We start from the raw sequence: 17,242 nt of genomic DNA on the forward strand, positions 1-17,242 counted from the left end.
CAGCAAGCTGCCGTTGTTGGCCCGTTTACGGCTGGTTCGAGTAGCCTTTCACGCTTGCATAGTTTACATGGCCACTGACATACATAATATGCCATGTGTCAAACCCAGTATCGTCTAGGAGTTTGCAAACGTACTGAGTTCTGTTTCACCTATACGGCAACGAAGCGAACCATGTTGTCAACAAACGTGGTAGTACAACCAGCGTATCGGACGGGGACTGCATGCTGAGCGCCAGCCAGACAGACGGCAAGTGCGTGTGTGAGGACTCAAAATAATGTAATAAATCGTACAGTAAGACATTATTATCAATAGTGTGAACCATTGTCAAGATTTATAGTTTTGTGTATTACATGGTTTATCCGATATTTTCCCTCCTTTTAAATGCGCAGTCCGTTTTTCGTTTTCCAAAAAAAACTTGCTCGCTGTGGGGCCGCAATGCTGAATAATGGAATACATTATCAGTAATAATGTATGGATATGACGTCACAAAATTCACTGGTATTGACAAAGCTATAATATAATATAGAATAATACACGTGAATTCACATGAATCCACATGAATACAGGCTTTCTGAATACAAGCAATGGATTATTAACTGTATTCACCTGTATATGCACTATTCAGCTAAAATACAGGCAATAATTCATGCTAATACAGTAAGTATTATAGCGTTTTTATGCAGTGTTACCCCTAACCCATTCCTATTTTACTACTGAGGGCGTGACAGCCCTTCACAAACAAGTCGTTACACTCCCACACACCATCAGTTTAATGGAAAATAAGCAGATTATGACAGGTGAGAATACTAGCTGACAGAAAATCATAGTGGGTAAAATGCCTTAGAGGGGATGATTTCGATACCTGGCCAACGGACTAACTGTTTTGTGCATATTGTTCAAAAAATCACTTAAAATTGACACAAACTGAAAGGCTTAAGCTTTGTAACTTCCAAATATGCAACTTTTCCCAATAAAACTATACATGTTTGGAAAGGCCTATTTCAGAGCTTTCAAACAGTATAACATTTATATGGTTTCATAATTCATGGCTCAAGGCAGAACGGGAAACATTACCCCTACCTTTTATATTATAGTTTTGTTGAAAAAATTCACTTAAAATTGACACAAACTGAAAGGCATAAGCTTTGTATCTTTAAAATAGGACTTTTGCAAATAAAACTATACATGTTTGGACAGGCCTATTTCAGAGCTTTTAAACAGTATAACATTTATATGGTTTCATAATTCATGGCTCGAGGCAGAGAGGGAAACATTACCCCTGCCCCATATGTTGTAATTTCGTTCTTAAAAAATCACTTAAAATCGACACAAACCGAAAGTTTTAAGCTTTGTAACTTTTAAGGTGAAGTACTACGAATAACGTCAAAATTAGGTTGTGGTGTCATTTTCTTGAAACTTTGCACAAATATTCTTGGAAGTTGTGCAAGTGCAAAAATGAAATAAAAAATGGGGGTCACCACGCTCGTTTCCATGGAAACGGTCGTTAAAATGGCGTCGTTAGAAATAATAACAATGATATAATTCACTTAAACTAAAGAAAGCAATTATAAAACGCTTAGCAAATGAGTTAATTTTAATAAATACCAAGACTTAAGATTCATATCTATCGAATGTATAGCTTTCATGATGTTTGTAAAGAAATTTTAACATAAGTATCGATTACAAAATGACGATATCGAAATTATATCACTACATAATTTTCGAACTTTCTTCCTGTCCCTTTGAATGGTGTCATTTTGACCAAACTTGGCGAATAAAATCCTAACATAATACCATTTTGTTACACTTTTAATAAAAAGGGTGTCACCACGCTACTTTTTACAATATCTCCAGGTGAATGGGTAATGTGCGCCATGTAAATGGGAGAGAAATGTTAATTTTTCGCTCATATTGAATAAAAACCAGCTTCCTAGGGGTCAAAATATGACACGGTTATAGGTCACATATATTTCTAAGAGACTGGGTCAAAAATTTTGGTAAAAGCGCAATTTCAATAATGACAGGGGATGTTAATACATGCTCTACAAAATAACCCATTTGCGGCAGGCTGGAGTTAAATCTGCGCAGAAAAACGTTCTAAAGCGTGGTGCGCGTCCGAATTCGTCGCCCTTTACCTTAAATATGCAACTTTTCCCCATAAATCTATATATTTTTAGAAAGGTCTGATGCAGCACCTTTAAAAATGTAACATTTTTATGGTTTCATCATTCATGATTCGAAACAGAAAGGGAAACATTACCCCTACCCCTTATGTTACACACGGATATATGGCATACCGCGTAATAAGGAAAAAGGTCATGCACCCACTAAATCTCAAGACACATACTTTTTATGTTATTTTTCTTGTTTCTTGCACTGAGTTCTTCCAAAAAATATATAAATACCTTATGGAAATTTGTTTGGAGGAACGGGAACTTAATTATTGGGTGTGAAATTTAGCAAATTTTACAATTTACGGTCAATGGCCGATATAAAGTCTAATCGACGTTCGAATATTAATTAATCCCAATTAAGTTATATATCAATGAAAAGGCCATGATCTTGGCTTTCTAAAAATGTACTGTTTATAGTATTTTATTGTTTCTGTTTCCGTCGAGCGGTAAATACGTGACCCCTACCCCATTGTTGAAATCCAAGATGGCGGCCAAGATGGCGGCAAAGATGGCGCCAAATGAACCCCATGGGACACTATTTGATTTTGGGAACATCAAAATTCATTAAATATAGACCCTAAGGATTACAAAAATGTAGGTTAAAAAAATACATCCATGGGGTGCATGGGAACCCTACCTTCCGACTAGACTACCAGGACGAGTTAGATTTTGGCAAAAGGGAAATTGTGCTTAAAGGTGAACGTACACAAAACAAAGACATGTTCACAACAAAATTGAATCAATAGTAATTATTCCATCAATGTCGACGGTTATTAATACACCAAATGTTTTTGAAAGCATTTATGTTTGAATTTAGTGTGAAGAAATTATATTATTCTAAAATGCGAGAACACACTCTCCTTTTAAAAACAGTAACAAGCATATTACTGATTGAGGGATCATGACCATTAATTGCATTTCGTCTCGTCACATGAATTGCAATTTTAGCTGTCGTAAAAAGAAAATTTAAAAGCGCGAAATTATTCTTATCAATGTATGATTTATCAAAGGGTGAGCCTAAAACAAACCACCAATATGCAATCTTGCATTCCTGACCGAGAAAACGGTGACAGAGTTTACGAAGGAGAGTGAACAAAAGAGAAAGACGAGGGCATTCTATAAATATGTGTAAAAGGTCATCTCTGGCACTACAGAAAATACAATTATGGATGTGCTATACCAAGAATAGAACATAACCGAGCCAGTTGCGTGCGCACCTTAGAGAAGATGCCATTAAAGATCTCCTTTTTGGGGGAATTGGACTGAGATAACAAGAAGTGAACAAAGGTTTGATACTTTCAGAAAGTGAAAGCAGATCTCTCCAAACTTTATCTTGACGTTTATTGTTCCCATAAAAATTGGACATAATCAATGATTTATATATGCTACCCTTATTTATACAAAGGACAATTCAAAATAATATGGTCATCAGTGCCTTTACAAATAAGTTCGAAAGAGTACGAAGGACGATGACAAGAATGAACGTCATCCAAATCAATTTCCTCTTCAAAATAATTTTGGATTTTTTTGTACAATCACAGGGAATAGAATCAACCAACGTTTTGACAGTATTTGTCAATATTCTGTCCGAATGAATAGATACAATGTTTTTAAACTGGCTTGAGGAGCGCAAATACAAGTTGTTTTGGAAAGGCTCAAAAAGATCTCTAACTTTTGTAATGCCGGCACTGATAGAGTGATTAACAAGAGTACTATCAAGATGATTTGTAAAACTAACACAATCATTGAAAAACGGCCTTCATGGAATATATCTTTGATTGAAAGGGGTCCACCGTTTCTCAGGAAAATACATGACTTCCAGACTCTCAAAAGCTCATGATAAACACTATGTAGAAATTCTGGAACAGACTGAAAATTCACTGTAAATAGTAGAAGAAGAATATTGAACTCCTGTAAAAAAATAGGGGCCCAAGCCACAAGGTTTGGCCTCCTAAAAATAACTGCAAGCAACGATGCCGGGGCCAAAACAGTCTAAGTGTGTAAAAGAAGTCAAACGTCGTCAGAGAGGTCAAAGGTCATCAGATCACATTATATTTTGCCGAAAAACTTTCCTTCCACATCTGGTCTTATATACCGGAAACCAGATCTAGACCTCTAGCTCTTTCGGCCAACCGAGAATAAGACATGCATATAATTAATGAAGCACAGGAGGTTTCACCATAAGGCCTTATCAAATAAATATGAAGGGAGTAGTTCTTCTGGTTACGAATTTATTGGCATATAAGTGTATTTTCAATCAAAGGTCATCCAGATCACGTGACATTTCGTAAAAAATGTTTACATAAATATCCATGTGCACCAATAATCAGAGCTCTGCCTCTATTGGTTAGCCCAAAATTAAATATTCACATAGCATCTTGTACAAATTAATGTAAATAATATGAACAAAAATATAAATACAATGACAAAGCTACTTATGTGTACTTGGGCAATCCGATTGAAATAATTATGGATATACACTTTCAATCAAAATACATTAGTTAAAATGTAACAGTTTCATACATTACGATATACAATTATCCTGTGAATTAAATCATTTTGGAAAAGTATGCCTTCTAAAGCAAGCGATTTATAGAAACAAATGAAATGAAAAACAAATGAAAAAGCTAGCTGCATTTGATGAGTAGCCTGTGGCAAATAAGTTGTAAATTGTCCGAGTGGTATTAATATGTTTTACCATTCCTTTTTTTTTTCTTTTTTCAAAAGACAAACTTGAAAATTGACTGGGATGGTGATGTGGATGATTATCACTGTTTGGAAAGTCATTACTGGTCTAGCCAAAGGGTAAGACTGAATTCTTACACAAGATTGTTGTAAAATAGCAAACAATGAAGCCTTGAGATCTCGCAACTGCATTTGCAAAACAAAATGTTTGGATGTATGATTGGAGGTCGGGAAAATGTATGTAGTATTTTTTGTATATCTGCTGTGATATGTATTACTCAATAATTGCATTATTGTACACCCTGGTTGAAAATATCCATATGGCAAGATGTTTCGGCAATGGAATTGTTCAATGGTTATACAAGACTGTAAAATTTAACATTTACCATGGTGAGCCACGGGCATTCTGTTGTTCTTAAATGATGGTGTATAAGCGTGTAAACATGATTTCGTATTTTAGTTTCCGTTTGCCGCTGGAGAATTTACATCGTAATTTAAAAAAAAATAAAAGCCTCAACAAAAATGAGGTATTATTAATACAAAAGAAACAGTCGCATTCTGCTGGTTCACCCAACTGATTATTCTTTCTCTCACACCCGGTCATTCTGCACCGCGGCATGCACGGCAGAGTTCTTACCAGCGCGTATTTACCGCAATCATGAAGCGCGTATTCGAAGTGCGGCGGAGAATGACGATGGTACGTTGCTATGACTGCCGCGTACATGAGCGCGGTGGCTGTGGAATGGAACGTGCACGCGACGACAGCTATGCACGCGAGCGCCTCTGAACTGTCGTCTGCTGTCCCGGCCTCAGAAATGTATAAATATACAAGGGTATGCTCATATGAACATGGAACCTGACGATGTGCGTTACAAAAAAGGGGGGACAGGGGGGACAGATAATATTACCCTCTAAAACGTCCGCAAAAGGTAAACACATTTTTTATTTTTGCAATGTAACTCACTGACGATAGAAAGTAAAATATAGAATGAAAACAAAGAAAAAATTTGAAAATGTAACCCTTGACCTGCCTGGCTTGTTCACGTTCCGTACGACCAAAACAGATTGGCTGGTCCCCGCCTCAGTGACAAGCACAAAGAGGCAGGTAACGGGAAACCGCCATGTTTAGAATTACGAAATGTGATTGGTGGAACCATGGCGCGCTGTCATTGGCTGTTCGATTTTACTTTGAAGTAAAACTAAAATTATCACAGTTTCATGATGCGAACGTGGCTAGAATTTAACTAAGGATTTAATTACCATTCTTACAAGTTTTGAAATATTGGCAGTTACCAGATTAGACTAAAAAGCACGCGACAAAAAATGATGCACTATGTGCGGGCATGCGCAATTAACAACTTCCGGGAGACCAAAAACTGTCTCATTTCAAAATGGCGGTTTGCCGGTATCTGCGTCTTACTTCGTGCTGCGTCTAGCTAGTCACGTGAGACGCAGTGATCAGCGAACCAAAACAGACTAAGTAAAAAGAAATGCACATTTGAAAAAATCTTTCGGGAATTCGGGTTCTATTGAAAGGCTTTCACTAAAACTGAAAACAAAACTTAAATGTTCTTCTTTGGAATATTATATTGGAAGGTTTTTACTTAGAAGAGAAATAAAAAAAATATGTCCTTTCTTCTGCGCATGACGAAACCACAGAACGGCATTTGCTATATTAGCGTATTTTGCGACGTTCGAACATCCAAAGTCGCTACCGGATAACGGCAATTTGTAACGCACATAGTCAGGATTAGCGATGCATTTATTGTCGGTCATATTTCGAATATCTACTACATGTCTGTCATTTTCATAACTTGATGTGTGCTACGATGCCCTTTCAAATTTCATACGTCGTTTTCGCGACGGAATTCGACTCACATCATCGGTAAATAATATCGTCCAGAAATGATTTGCATACCCTTGTGTATATATATCATTATGTGAAACGACACGTACACAGCGCAGGTCGCGCGAGCGTATGTATAGTACGCGTATTTAAATGCGTGCGTCGTTCCGCCGCGGCGTTTAGCATCGAAAGAATGCGGTCGATGTGGTCGCTTGTGACGTTCACGTAGACACGTCCGACCTTGATCTGGTTTTGTAGCTAAGTCGGCATTTCAATCTGAACGGCATTCTGTTATAAATTTCTTACACAGTTATCATCAAAGTTCGTATTTACATATAAGCCGTTTAGTTTATTCAGACTATCAATTTAGAACAACAGAGTGCCCATGGGTGAGCTTGAAAAATAGCAGATCGATATTTTCACGGTACCATATTGTATGAAATATATAACAGTGTTTTATGGATATACGAGGAGAAAGAAACTTATGTATGATATGATAAATTGAGACATGTAACTTGAGAAAGATATCGAGTATTATAAATTAAAAGATGTTTTAAATACAGAAATTATAAGTTCTTTAGAAGATAACCGCTAAAATAGATGGCATTGATGACTCAGAGCTAAGGTATGAATGTTTGCCGTTAATTTTATTGGTATTGTTTACTCTCTATCACGACTGAGCTAACTTGATTTCCTTCTGGTGGTAATGATGTTCACAAGGCGTTACCTTTAACCTTTCATTGCTGTAAGCTATATACACAGAAAGTGACCCTATGTGCAGCGCCACCAGTGATGGAACTCATACCAAATTAATTTAGAAATACAGTAATCCTAAGAATAATCTCTTGTTTTTAGAAAGACAGCATTGAGTGGACTGAAAAACTAGAAAATTTTGAGGCAATGCCGGTAAGTAGAAAATTCTGTCCAAAGAAGCACGATGGCTAACTTGAAAATATTTTGCTCATTGATATTCCATTTGAAAGTCACTGTGTGATTTATCTAGGTCATCTATTGATGTGGAGGGAGGTTTTCAAACTATTCAGATCAGTCTAAAACTCGGGGCCATATTAACATAATGGCTGTACTAAACAAATTGATGTACCTGTAGTTCCGAGCATCTTGCAGAAATTGCTGCATTGATTTGTTCGTAACGTGATGCAGCTTTCAGAAATCTGTAGGGCCACAAAACTAAGCATAAAGAAACTAATCTCTTCAAAGATGAAGAAACAATGTGGTTCTAAAATGATGGCTGGAAATGTATGCGATCAAGTCAAATTCTTTTCTTGAATGCTAGAGCAGCGATGTTGTTTGTACGTATGTGTACCTAAATTTTTCATGTAAATATGAATGATATGATAAGGACAACACATCTGTCTTCGTCCATTATATTTGTGATGTCAGAGCTCTCAATGTTTATGACATGTCAAATACATGCACCTACAAAAATGTTTGTAGAGCAGAGAACAGAATGTAATTGAATGGAACACAATGTTTATGTCTCTTTGTAAATTCAAAGATACTAGGTAAATGTTCATGGTTTGTTTTTATTTCTGTGATCAAGGCTACAGAAGTGTGCATGAATTCGAGCATTGTCTATGAGGACCCTATTCCAACGAGTGGTGCACATCGTCCTCTATGGCCAGTCTATGGAGAGTACACCTATCTGCCACCACAGAGATGGGTACACAGTCTAAAAGTGAGTGAAGTAATGATTCCATGCCCACCAGTTGGATAAATAATTTACACTGAATAAGTATAACAAAATTAATGAAGTTCATAATTAATTTGATAGTACAATTAGAGGAAATATTTCACCATGCTTGAGTGATTTCTCTCCACTATTATCCCACTAAAATTGCCAGATGTCATGGGTAGTTTTTATCATATTATCCTCAGTGTACGGTATGCTATGCTTTCGGTGCTGATGAAAATAAAGTTTGTTTGTTGTTGTTGTATCTGATATACTGTATTTGTCTTTGATGTCAAATTCGAAAAATTATAGAAGATATCATATGTCTAATGTGTTTTGCATTTTTCGTCCTTGTAATCATTTGGATCAGTTGTCTCAAGCTCATTCATAAAGTTCATTTATCAATTATTCAGTTGGTCATTGTAAGTGTGTTTATTGAAATAATGATATTTTAAACTTCTCGGTAGAAAGTAGCATATTGATAGCGATCATTGCTATGAAAGGAGTTAATACTATAGTTACGTTGTCGTAATTTTCCATTCATACTGTTGATCTGTAGATAAATAGATATTTTATTTCAGATTTCATTTCTTATGTTGGTATATGCCGCTATTGGAAAGTATCATTATGAAACAAATGCTTTTATAAATAGTTTTGACTTGTTCGTGCCATTTATTTATTCGTTTTTACAAAAGTCCATAAAATAGAACATAGTTATGATTTCTCCAAACGCATTTTTTCCAGCTCGGCGCTATCGTTGCCCTATATCATCCCTGCACGGATCCTGCAGAAGTTGAAACACTCCGTAGTGTGGTTAGAGGATGTCTCCGTAGACATATCATCTCTCCTTCCAAAGAACTTACAGAGGACTTGGTAAGTTAGTGACACAACGGAACATACCAACATTCAACCATTGCACTCTTTATTTCCACTTTGATCATTGATACAGCTTGATTTAGAGATTGAAAAGTTGGTGAAAATTCAAGCAATTGTAACACAACTTGTTGTTGGCCATAGGAAGACATGTTTTACAGTAGGCATATTTGCAGACGGGCACAGCCAATTTTGCGATTTAATCAAGGATCTGTATGAATCGTATGGCCCAAAAATTTTTCTAAGAGTATATCGTAATTCAAACCATTAGGATTGATTATCAGTAGCAGACATCTTTTAAACACGCAAACACCACACCACGACAAAATTGAATCTTGAACTAGTAAGGGGTCATACAAATAGATTACAAGCCTTAGGCTGTGCTGACCTTTGCAAGACAGTAATGTTGGCTGGTTTCTGTCAGTTTACCTGTCGTTTTCTTTTCTGATGTTATCATTACACCTGTAAAATAAATACCTTTAGGAGAACTTTTATTTTTTGTCTGTCCCTTCTAGCCGGTAGCCTTGGTGACATGGACATGGAAGGTGTTTCTACCTTATGCTTATGAAGGGGATATGAAAGACTTTATCAAAACATACGCACTGACTGCCCCTGAAGCCCACAAATATTCTGATGGTCAGTTTAAAAAGTTTCTGAAAGCTAAAGCTGCAATGGTAACTAATGAACGAGACGAAGTTTTGTGTCCTGAAGAATAATAAAGACAAAATATTCTATATTCTATAGTCACCTGAATCCCCATGGTAAACTTTAATCTTCATTAATGATCCGACTCAGGTTCAAAGATCAATTTTAGCATTGTTTTGTTTCAAATTTTGCTCTCTGTGGAAAAAAAATGTTGGATCACATTGTTGCGTAAAATTCCTGAAATATTACGGTAGATTATCAGCTACACCGCGTGCGGTTTTGTTTCTCTTAATGGTCCCAGATTACCGACCACGATTAACTTTGATAAACATGCATAGATTACAGTATGATTGTCTTTGCGGTTTAGTGAGCATGCGCCGTCAGCAACTCAATACTGAGCGTTCTGAACTCGGCCCGTACACAATCACAGTGACCATAGGCAAACATTTCTGACGTCCAGCAGACCATTTTTAAGTTCATGAGCTGGCACTCGCGCTCAGTATCGTTGAAAATCAAGTTAGGGCCACAAAAGCCAACCAGAAAAAGACCGAAACGCATGGACGTACTACGTCCTTGATTAGAAACAGTCCGACCTTGGCAAATACTGCAACAACACACATGATACGGTCATATTTTGTGTAGTGACAGTGCAAGAACGCAGTGAAGAGTATGGTGTGATCAAGGACGCAGCTGCTAACATCATGCAACCTTTTCGTCACTGTGTACAGTGTCTGCTTAGGTACGACTACTCAAACGTCGAGCTACACTGTATCCATTCTAGATCCTATTTGTCGCTTTCGGCCTTCGTCTACACTCACAAAGGCCTTAAGCGACGAATAGGGTCTAGGCCACACTGTATCTGGCATGACACGACATTTTATATCAAGTTTTCCGAGAGCGAGTGCTTGAGTTCATTCACACATTAATTCGCAACGCAGATTCTCAAGAGCAAGTTCACCGATCTGTTAATTTTCAAAACAAAATAGAAATAATGTTTTTATTTCTTGCCTTTTCTTTCTTTGAATATACTCCAAAAATTAAATTATGTCAAATCACAGTGGATTGAGAGAGTTCAGATATCATTACTGTTGAAAGTTGTGTTGTCTTAACTAAATTACCCGCACACTTTGGAGACTCCAGCTGAACCTTAACCCAAAACAAGACTGGAGCTTCTTTACGTGCCGAAACTAGCAATTTTTGCTATATGAGGTTTATTTCACGCTAGTCAAACGTATTCTTGGAAAATATAAGTAAGGATTTTGTATTCATGCTCTGCTGAACTTCATTAATTATCTGCAATGTGCAACGTGCGTACGACGATGGCCCATCAAACAATGATCAGTACTGACTGCATTAGTCGACTTACGTATTAGGCTTAGCTTTTTTTTTATTTTAGCTGCCAGGTTATACTTATACAGTGGTGAGATTAGCGGTGTAGATAATTCCAACTTACGATTAATAAAGATGTGGGGGATAAAATGTTGTCGGTCATTCAGAGTTTGATTTAAAGTTGTTACGATGCAAAAAAATCTCCGAAATCATGTGGGCTGGTATCGATAGTCGAGCGAAACCTCCCGCTTCTCTATAAACTGTAGTCGAAACTCTTTCGGAATACGACGTCGAAGACAGCCCGCACTTGTTTACGCTATGGCATTAGTGTTAGTTTGATAAAAGTGGGCCAATGGTTTGATAAAATCAATCGGTACTGACTCTATGATGTGTGACGCATGGATCGACGTCATTTACACAATTCGTCGATTTTCTCTGTTCCATTTTTGGTAGAGTATACTTTATTCAAATATGTATAAGTCGGCTGCGCCTGGAGGGATTTGCCTGATTTTTCACCCATGGACACCCATGAATTTATCTGAAAAGGCCGTGTTTATAATTTCCGGTAAAAGGCCTGGAAGTGAAGATATCTTGACAAGCGTGAACAGGATGATAATTTATGCAAAAATCGTCAAGTTGGCACTTTAATGGCTCATTGTACAAAAACAAAAACGAATTACAAAAATCCAAGTCACCATCTTTTGCCTAGTATGCCAAGCTATCGATCGCCGTAAACAGATCACCAACGTCGATTGTAGATTTGTATTTACACTTTTTTGAGTAAAACAACAGTATGCGCACTACTTTTGAAAAACTAACAAATTTTCTGAACTCTTCGGTGACTGACCTGAAAAAAGTACCACAGGTCTGTGTGACCTCTTTTTCTATGTAAACATGCAGATTGAAAATACGCGCCAATGAACCTGACTTGCATCCTTAATCCTGAAAGATTACTCGAAAGACGATACCACCAAGAGAATACATTTCTAAATATCCTCCATTGGCCAGAACTTACTCCACCCACAAGTTTTACCACTGGAGCTTGTAAAAGTAAACTTTAACATGTAACTTATATCATAGCTAAATAGATTACTGATTAACACTTCAAGTTATTGGATCACAGTAAATCGATGTAAGGGAGAGAAGGCTCGTCTGCATACACAAACAATGAGGCGTATCAGCCGTAGTTACTTATGGAATGTCAGAATAACGCAATTTTGATGGTGCGCTTTTTTCTGTATGGTCAACCTTGACCTCTATATTTCAATTTCTGTATTTACCTATATTTACCATATTTAATAACTCTGTAATTGATAAATGTTGTACACCATGATACATGGGAGCTCATTGATGTGCTCTCTTAGAATATTCTGGCCTTAAACCAGGACATGGGCACTTTATACGGAAACTGCTCAAACTAATGTTTTCTCAATAGCATTCAAATGGTCACGACAGGGATGATCAATGTGATTAATCACAGTGATCTTGAAATGGTTCGTGCATATATGTCCTATCAAATAAGAATCTGGCACATGAAAGCTAAATCAAAAGGATCCTCAAATGCCAATAGTTCTTATTGGCCGTATTTGACCCAAGACCCGTGACAATCATTAGCTTGAGCAGAAATTGTCACTTGTCTTTTTGACTTGTTCACTAATCAGCATATTTTTAAGGTGGTATTAATATTTTATGTATCTTTGCTTTGACGTAAGATTATTGTCATTCTGATTTGTTTATAACCAATGCCTGCATATCAATCTTGGTTTCTCATTCATTTAAAAACAGAGTCGTCTTGTATGACTTCACAGCTGGGATTAAGGTTTATGTCCTTATTGCAAACTTCTAGTGATCTGTATTTTCCATAATATCTAATGGTTACATAAAGACAGATTTCACATCTATGTAGAAATGTATCTTTCACAGTACTCTTATACACATATCGTTGCTATCATTAAACAATTTTCTCTAGCTCAAACACGAAAGGGTATTAAAAGGTACAATTATGGGAATCCTGCCATGTGCTTCCTGTTTATTTCTATGATATCTACACTAAAAAGTGTAATGTTGCTGTATTGAACCAGTTGATTTTCTTTAGCAAGGTAACTACAATATCAGGCAGTTTATGCAGATTATAAAGTAGTCCTAGCAGAATCAGTAGTATCAATATCTGTATCCGGGGTACAATTTATTAGTGTGTCTTCCGTATAGTTAGTACAATGATGCCTAACCTAAGGGGTCCTATTTGACAGTTGCAGTTGTGAAGTGGCACAACTCTAACAGATCGACTTGCAAATATCATAATTTGTGATTTCTGCTGATGTTATTGCATGAAGTTTCAAAGTGGTAGTCTTGTCCATGGTCGATTTTGTGACAGGTGCAGGATACAGCTACTAGAGGCTTAATGTCTGATGTCCAACATGTCGAACTTCTGGGTAGCCATTCCAACCTTTCCCTACACAGAAACTGGTCTTTGCTTGGAATTATAACACATGCATAATTGTTCTCGATGTTTATCTACAAATGTTAGATCAGCCCAATATTTTGACACCTTTCACGAAGCGGGTATGTGATTGGATAAAATGGCTGTTCTGAGGATTTGTAATTACCCCTAGGCCTATGCATCACCAGATTATCACCGGATTAAATTTGACAAAATCAACAACGAACGCACCAGCAAGGTTACACTTCTGTTATACCTTGCTGGTGCGCTCGTTGTTGACTTTGTCAGAGTTAATCCGGTGATAATCTGGTGACAGTGTCCACAGATTAGTAATTTACCCTGACTTATTTTGGCAAAATAGGCACACAAAAAAGACTAAATTACTGACTTGCTTGCTTGGCGAATTAGGCAATCAAACTCATCAGATAATAGATACAACACAGTAACAAAACTTCGCTTAAGTCAAGATTGTCAAAGGACAAATACGTGGCACGGCAAAGTAGGAAAAGAAATCATTACATAACCAGTGCTAAAATAAGACAAAGACACCAAAGCTGCATAGAAAGGTTGGTAGTATAAATCTTTATTGGCAATGCATATCATAGTCAAACGTATTAAAATAAAATAAACCATAATAGCAATGAGAACCTTGTGCTTAGACACCCCTACCCCAATCTCAATTCCTGGGGACGGATTTATGTGCGATCCCCTATACCCAAGTAGGCCATAGCCACCGCGTCTAAATCTGTGTGGGGGAAAGCTATTATGGCCTGAGAGAGCATTAAAATTTAAGGAGTAGTCCAAATTGTGGAACACGTTTCGCCTGGTTCAATGATTCTTTGGGTGATTGAGTGTAACTCCATAGCATAGAGCTTCCCATTGTATCCTGAGGTTGCACACTGGTTTGATGAGAAAAGAATATAAATGTTTCAAATGCAACGACACTATCTGACACCAAATGAACCACTACAAGATGTACCCTACCCATCATTATTTTTTTATCTGAAATATATATGACAGATTTAAACACCTTCACCAGTAAAGAAAAAACCAACATCACTGCCATTTCAAAAATTTGCAATCGTAACTGTCTTTAATGTTCCCTTCGATTCTGGTTACTACGCGCGTTGCTATCCGCAAACGTTCCATTCGTACACAAAGCCAGCGCGAGATTTTGAAAACGTCTGCTCGCTCAGATCGTAGTTGCGCGTGGCGTCAATGGAGCCGCGCCGGTAACATCGGCCTTTATTTCTAAATTCTAGTGAAATCCTGTGAATGCTAAGTGCGTGCGTGTTCAGTATAAATCACCAGAAACTGACATCATGCTTTTGTCCTTCTTACACCTCGATTTCAACCTGGATCTCTGTTGGACACGTACTAGTACGCACGTTGCTTTGCGCGTTCTAGAATTCTGCTGGTAAACAAATGACGTCATTATATGTATGTCAATCCGCGACGGGAAGCGGCCATCGTATTTATGAAAAACTGACACAAATGGCGATGAATTTTTGATATCGCACGCATTTTTATCTCCCAAAACAATGTTGAATATTGTGTAAACTACATTTTTATCATTCCATAAGGTATAAAATAAAACCTTTACGGCCCTGATACGGCTTTTGCGGCCCTTGGTCGTACGGCGTATGGGCCCTCGCACGCTCGGACCCTTCCGCCGTACGACCTCAGGCCGCAAAAGCCGTATCAGGGTCGTAATAATCTTTACGGCCCTGATACGGGTTTTGCAGACCGAGGTTGTACGGCGGAAGGGCCCGAGCGTGCGAGGGCCCGGACGCCGTACGACCGAGGTCCGCAAAACCCGTACCTGGGCCGTAAAGGTTTTTATCATATACCTTATTGAACGGTTGTGATATGTTTCAGTATTTATCAGTTTTTATAAAATTCATTATTTATCAGTATTGATAAAATTTTGTTAAAGTTATGGGCGTAAATAAAAAAAAACATGAGCCACGCAACTTTGCGGATTAAAGAGGCGCTCCCACTTGGTAACGTTTTTAGAACACATATTTTTAATGCCAACGGTCGATATTTGACGTGGCGACTCCGCGCGGATCGCGAGATATTGATAAAAACATGTCATTTCCCGAGCGTATTTTTCACATCCCGAAGTTTTACGACCGTTTCTGATTTTGACCCGAAATCCCCGCGAAAGTGTGTTGTTGTGCTGATTGACGATATTTTAAGGAGTCCAAAAGTAACGTTCGAATGACGCAATTAATTTACCTCCTACTGCGATGACTTTATATACATCATGATCAACGCCCTTACCTCTGGTAATTCTTTTTTAAAACTTCTCCTTAGTTTTTGTCGTTTTCATTATTCTCAATCAGTTGTATTAAATTTTTAAACAATACCACATAGATATCAGTTTTGACGTGTGAAATATTAGTCACCTCTACATTTTGTCGTCTGCCACACAGTTACGCGTGGTTCGATACATAGTGGCCGCCGCGTGGTATGCGCGCATACCACGCAGCGGCCACTATGCATACTATGTATCAACCGCACCTATCTGTGCTAGTCACCTATGAGAATTCTGGTGGAATCAGCAAAGTAACTTTTTTTTTCGTTTTTTTTGCCTAGTCAGTAGGACTCGGCTTTCTCCCACGGGACATGACCGCTCACCGACGCGAGTGGTACTGCTGTGGCATACAGCAGCGTCAGCGTAGACTCGTACTCCATAGCTTAGTTGACAATTGCCCCAGTGCTGAACGTTCTATGTTCGGAAGCTGAATTCAGGTGGGCCACCGGAATTCAAACTTTAACTTTTTTGAGGACATGTTTTTATCGATATCTCGCGATCCGCGCGCAGTCGCCATGTCAAATATCGACCGTTGGCATTAAAAAAATGTGTTTTAAAAATGTTACCAAGTTGGAGTGCCTCTTTAATATGTACGCGCCATAGTTGTCATTTGTTCTGTTGTGGAACGCGTCACGAGCTTAAAGCTTGTTCTATGCGAACGCCAATGCCACTACAGAATGAGCACAGATGAGTAGTTGATCCTGCTCGTTAAAATACACTTTCTCAGCAAAACATTGAGAGGAGACTATCAAGCACTTGTTTTAAACCAATTTTGATCGGAATAAGATTCGAACTGTCTACAATTTACTTCAAAACTACGAGCGAAGCGCATAGAAACGGGTTCGAATCTCGCGCTGACGTGCTTTCGAATGGAATGTACATGGATAGCAACGCGCGTAGCAACGACAACGAAAAAGTTCGAAAAAGCGCGCACACTACCTTATTTGGGCAAAGTGTGCCTGGGCGTGATACGGCAACTTATTACACACCTGTATCTATGTGTGTGATAAAGATTATTATCATATACCTAAATTCATGTACCGATGTAAACCTATGGGAAAAGGCGCCCTTCCGCCGTACAATTTCGGTCCTGAAAAACCCGTATCAGGGCCGTAAAGATTAAAATGACATATTGAGAGGTACAAATATGTTCAACCCTGTCAGAGACTGTCATTCAGAGAAAAGAAAGTGCAACAATACGCTCAGGTCACAAAGTTTTGGACACTTCCATGAATTACTC

At 37.9% G+C, this 17,242-nt stretch overlaps 1 protein-coding gene across 1 annotated transcript in view; it reads left to right on the forward strand.

The window, feature by feature from the left end:
- LOC139135080 (uncharacterized) overlaps window positions 1–13,249 on the forward strand; it is a 42,290-nt gene extending 29,041 nt beyond the window's left edge. Inside the window, exons 2-6 of the mRNA XM_070702312.1 lie at window positions 4,902–4,979; window positions 7,561–7,611; window positions 8,267–8,401; window positions 9,140–9,268; window positions 9,784–13,249. Of these exons, the coding sequence (XP_070558413.1) occupies window positions 4,902–4,979; window positions 7,561–7,611; window positions 8,267–8,401; window positions 9,140–9,268; window positions 9,784–9,984 (594 nt within the window). The 3' untranslated portion in view covers window positions 9,985–13,249. The remainder of the gene's footprint in view (window positions 1–4,901; window positions 4,980–7,560; window positions 7,612–8,266; window positions 8,402–9,139; window positions 9,269–9,783) is intronic.
- The last annotated feature ends 3,993 nt before the right edge of the window (window positions 13,250–17,242 follow it).

The sequence above is a fragment of the Ptychodera flava genome, chromosome 1 (genome assembly GCF_041260155.1).
Source record: "Ptychodera flava strain L36383 chromosome 1, AS_Pfla_20210202, whole genome shotgun sequence".
In the NCBI taxonomy this organism is placed as follows: Eukaryota; Metazoa; Hemichordata; class Enteropneusta; family Ptychoderidae; genus Ptychodera; species Ptychodera flava.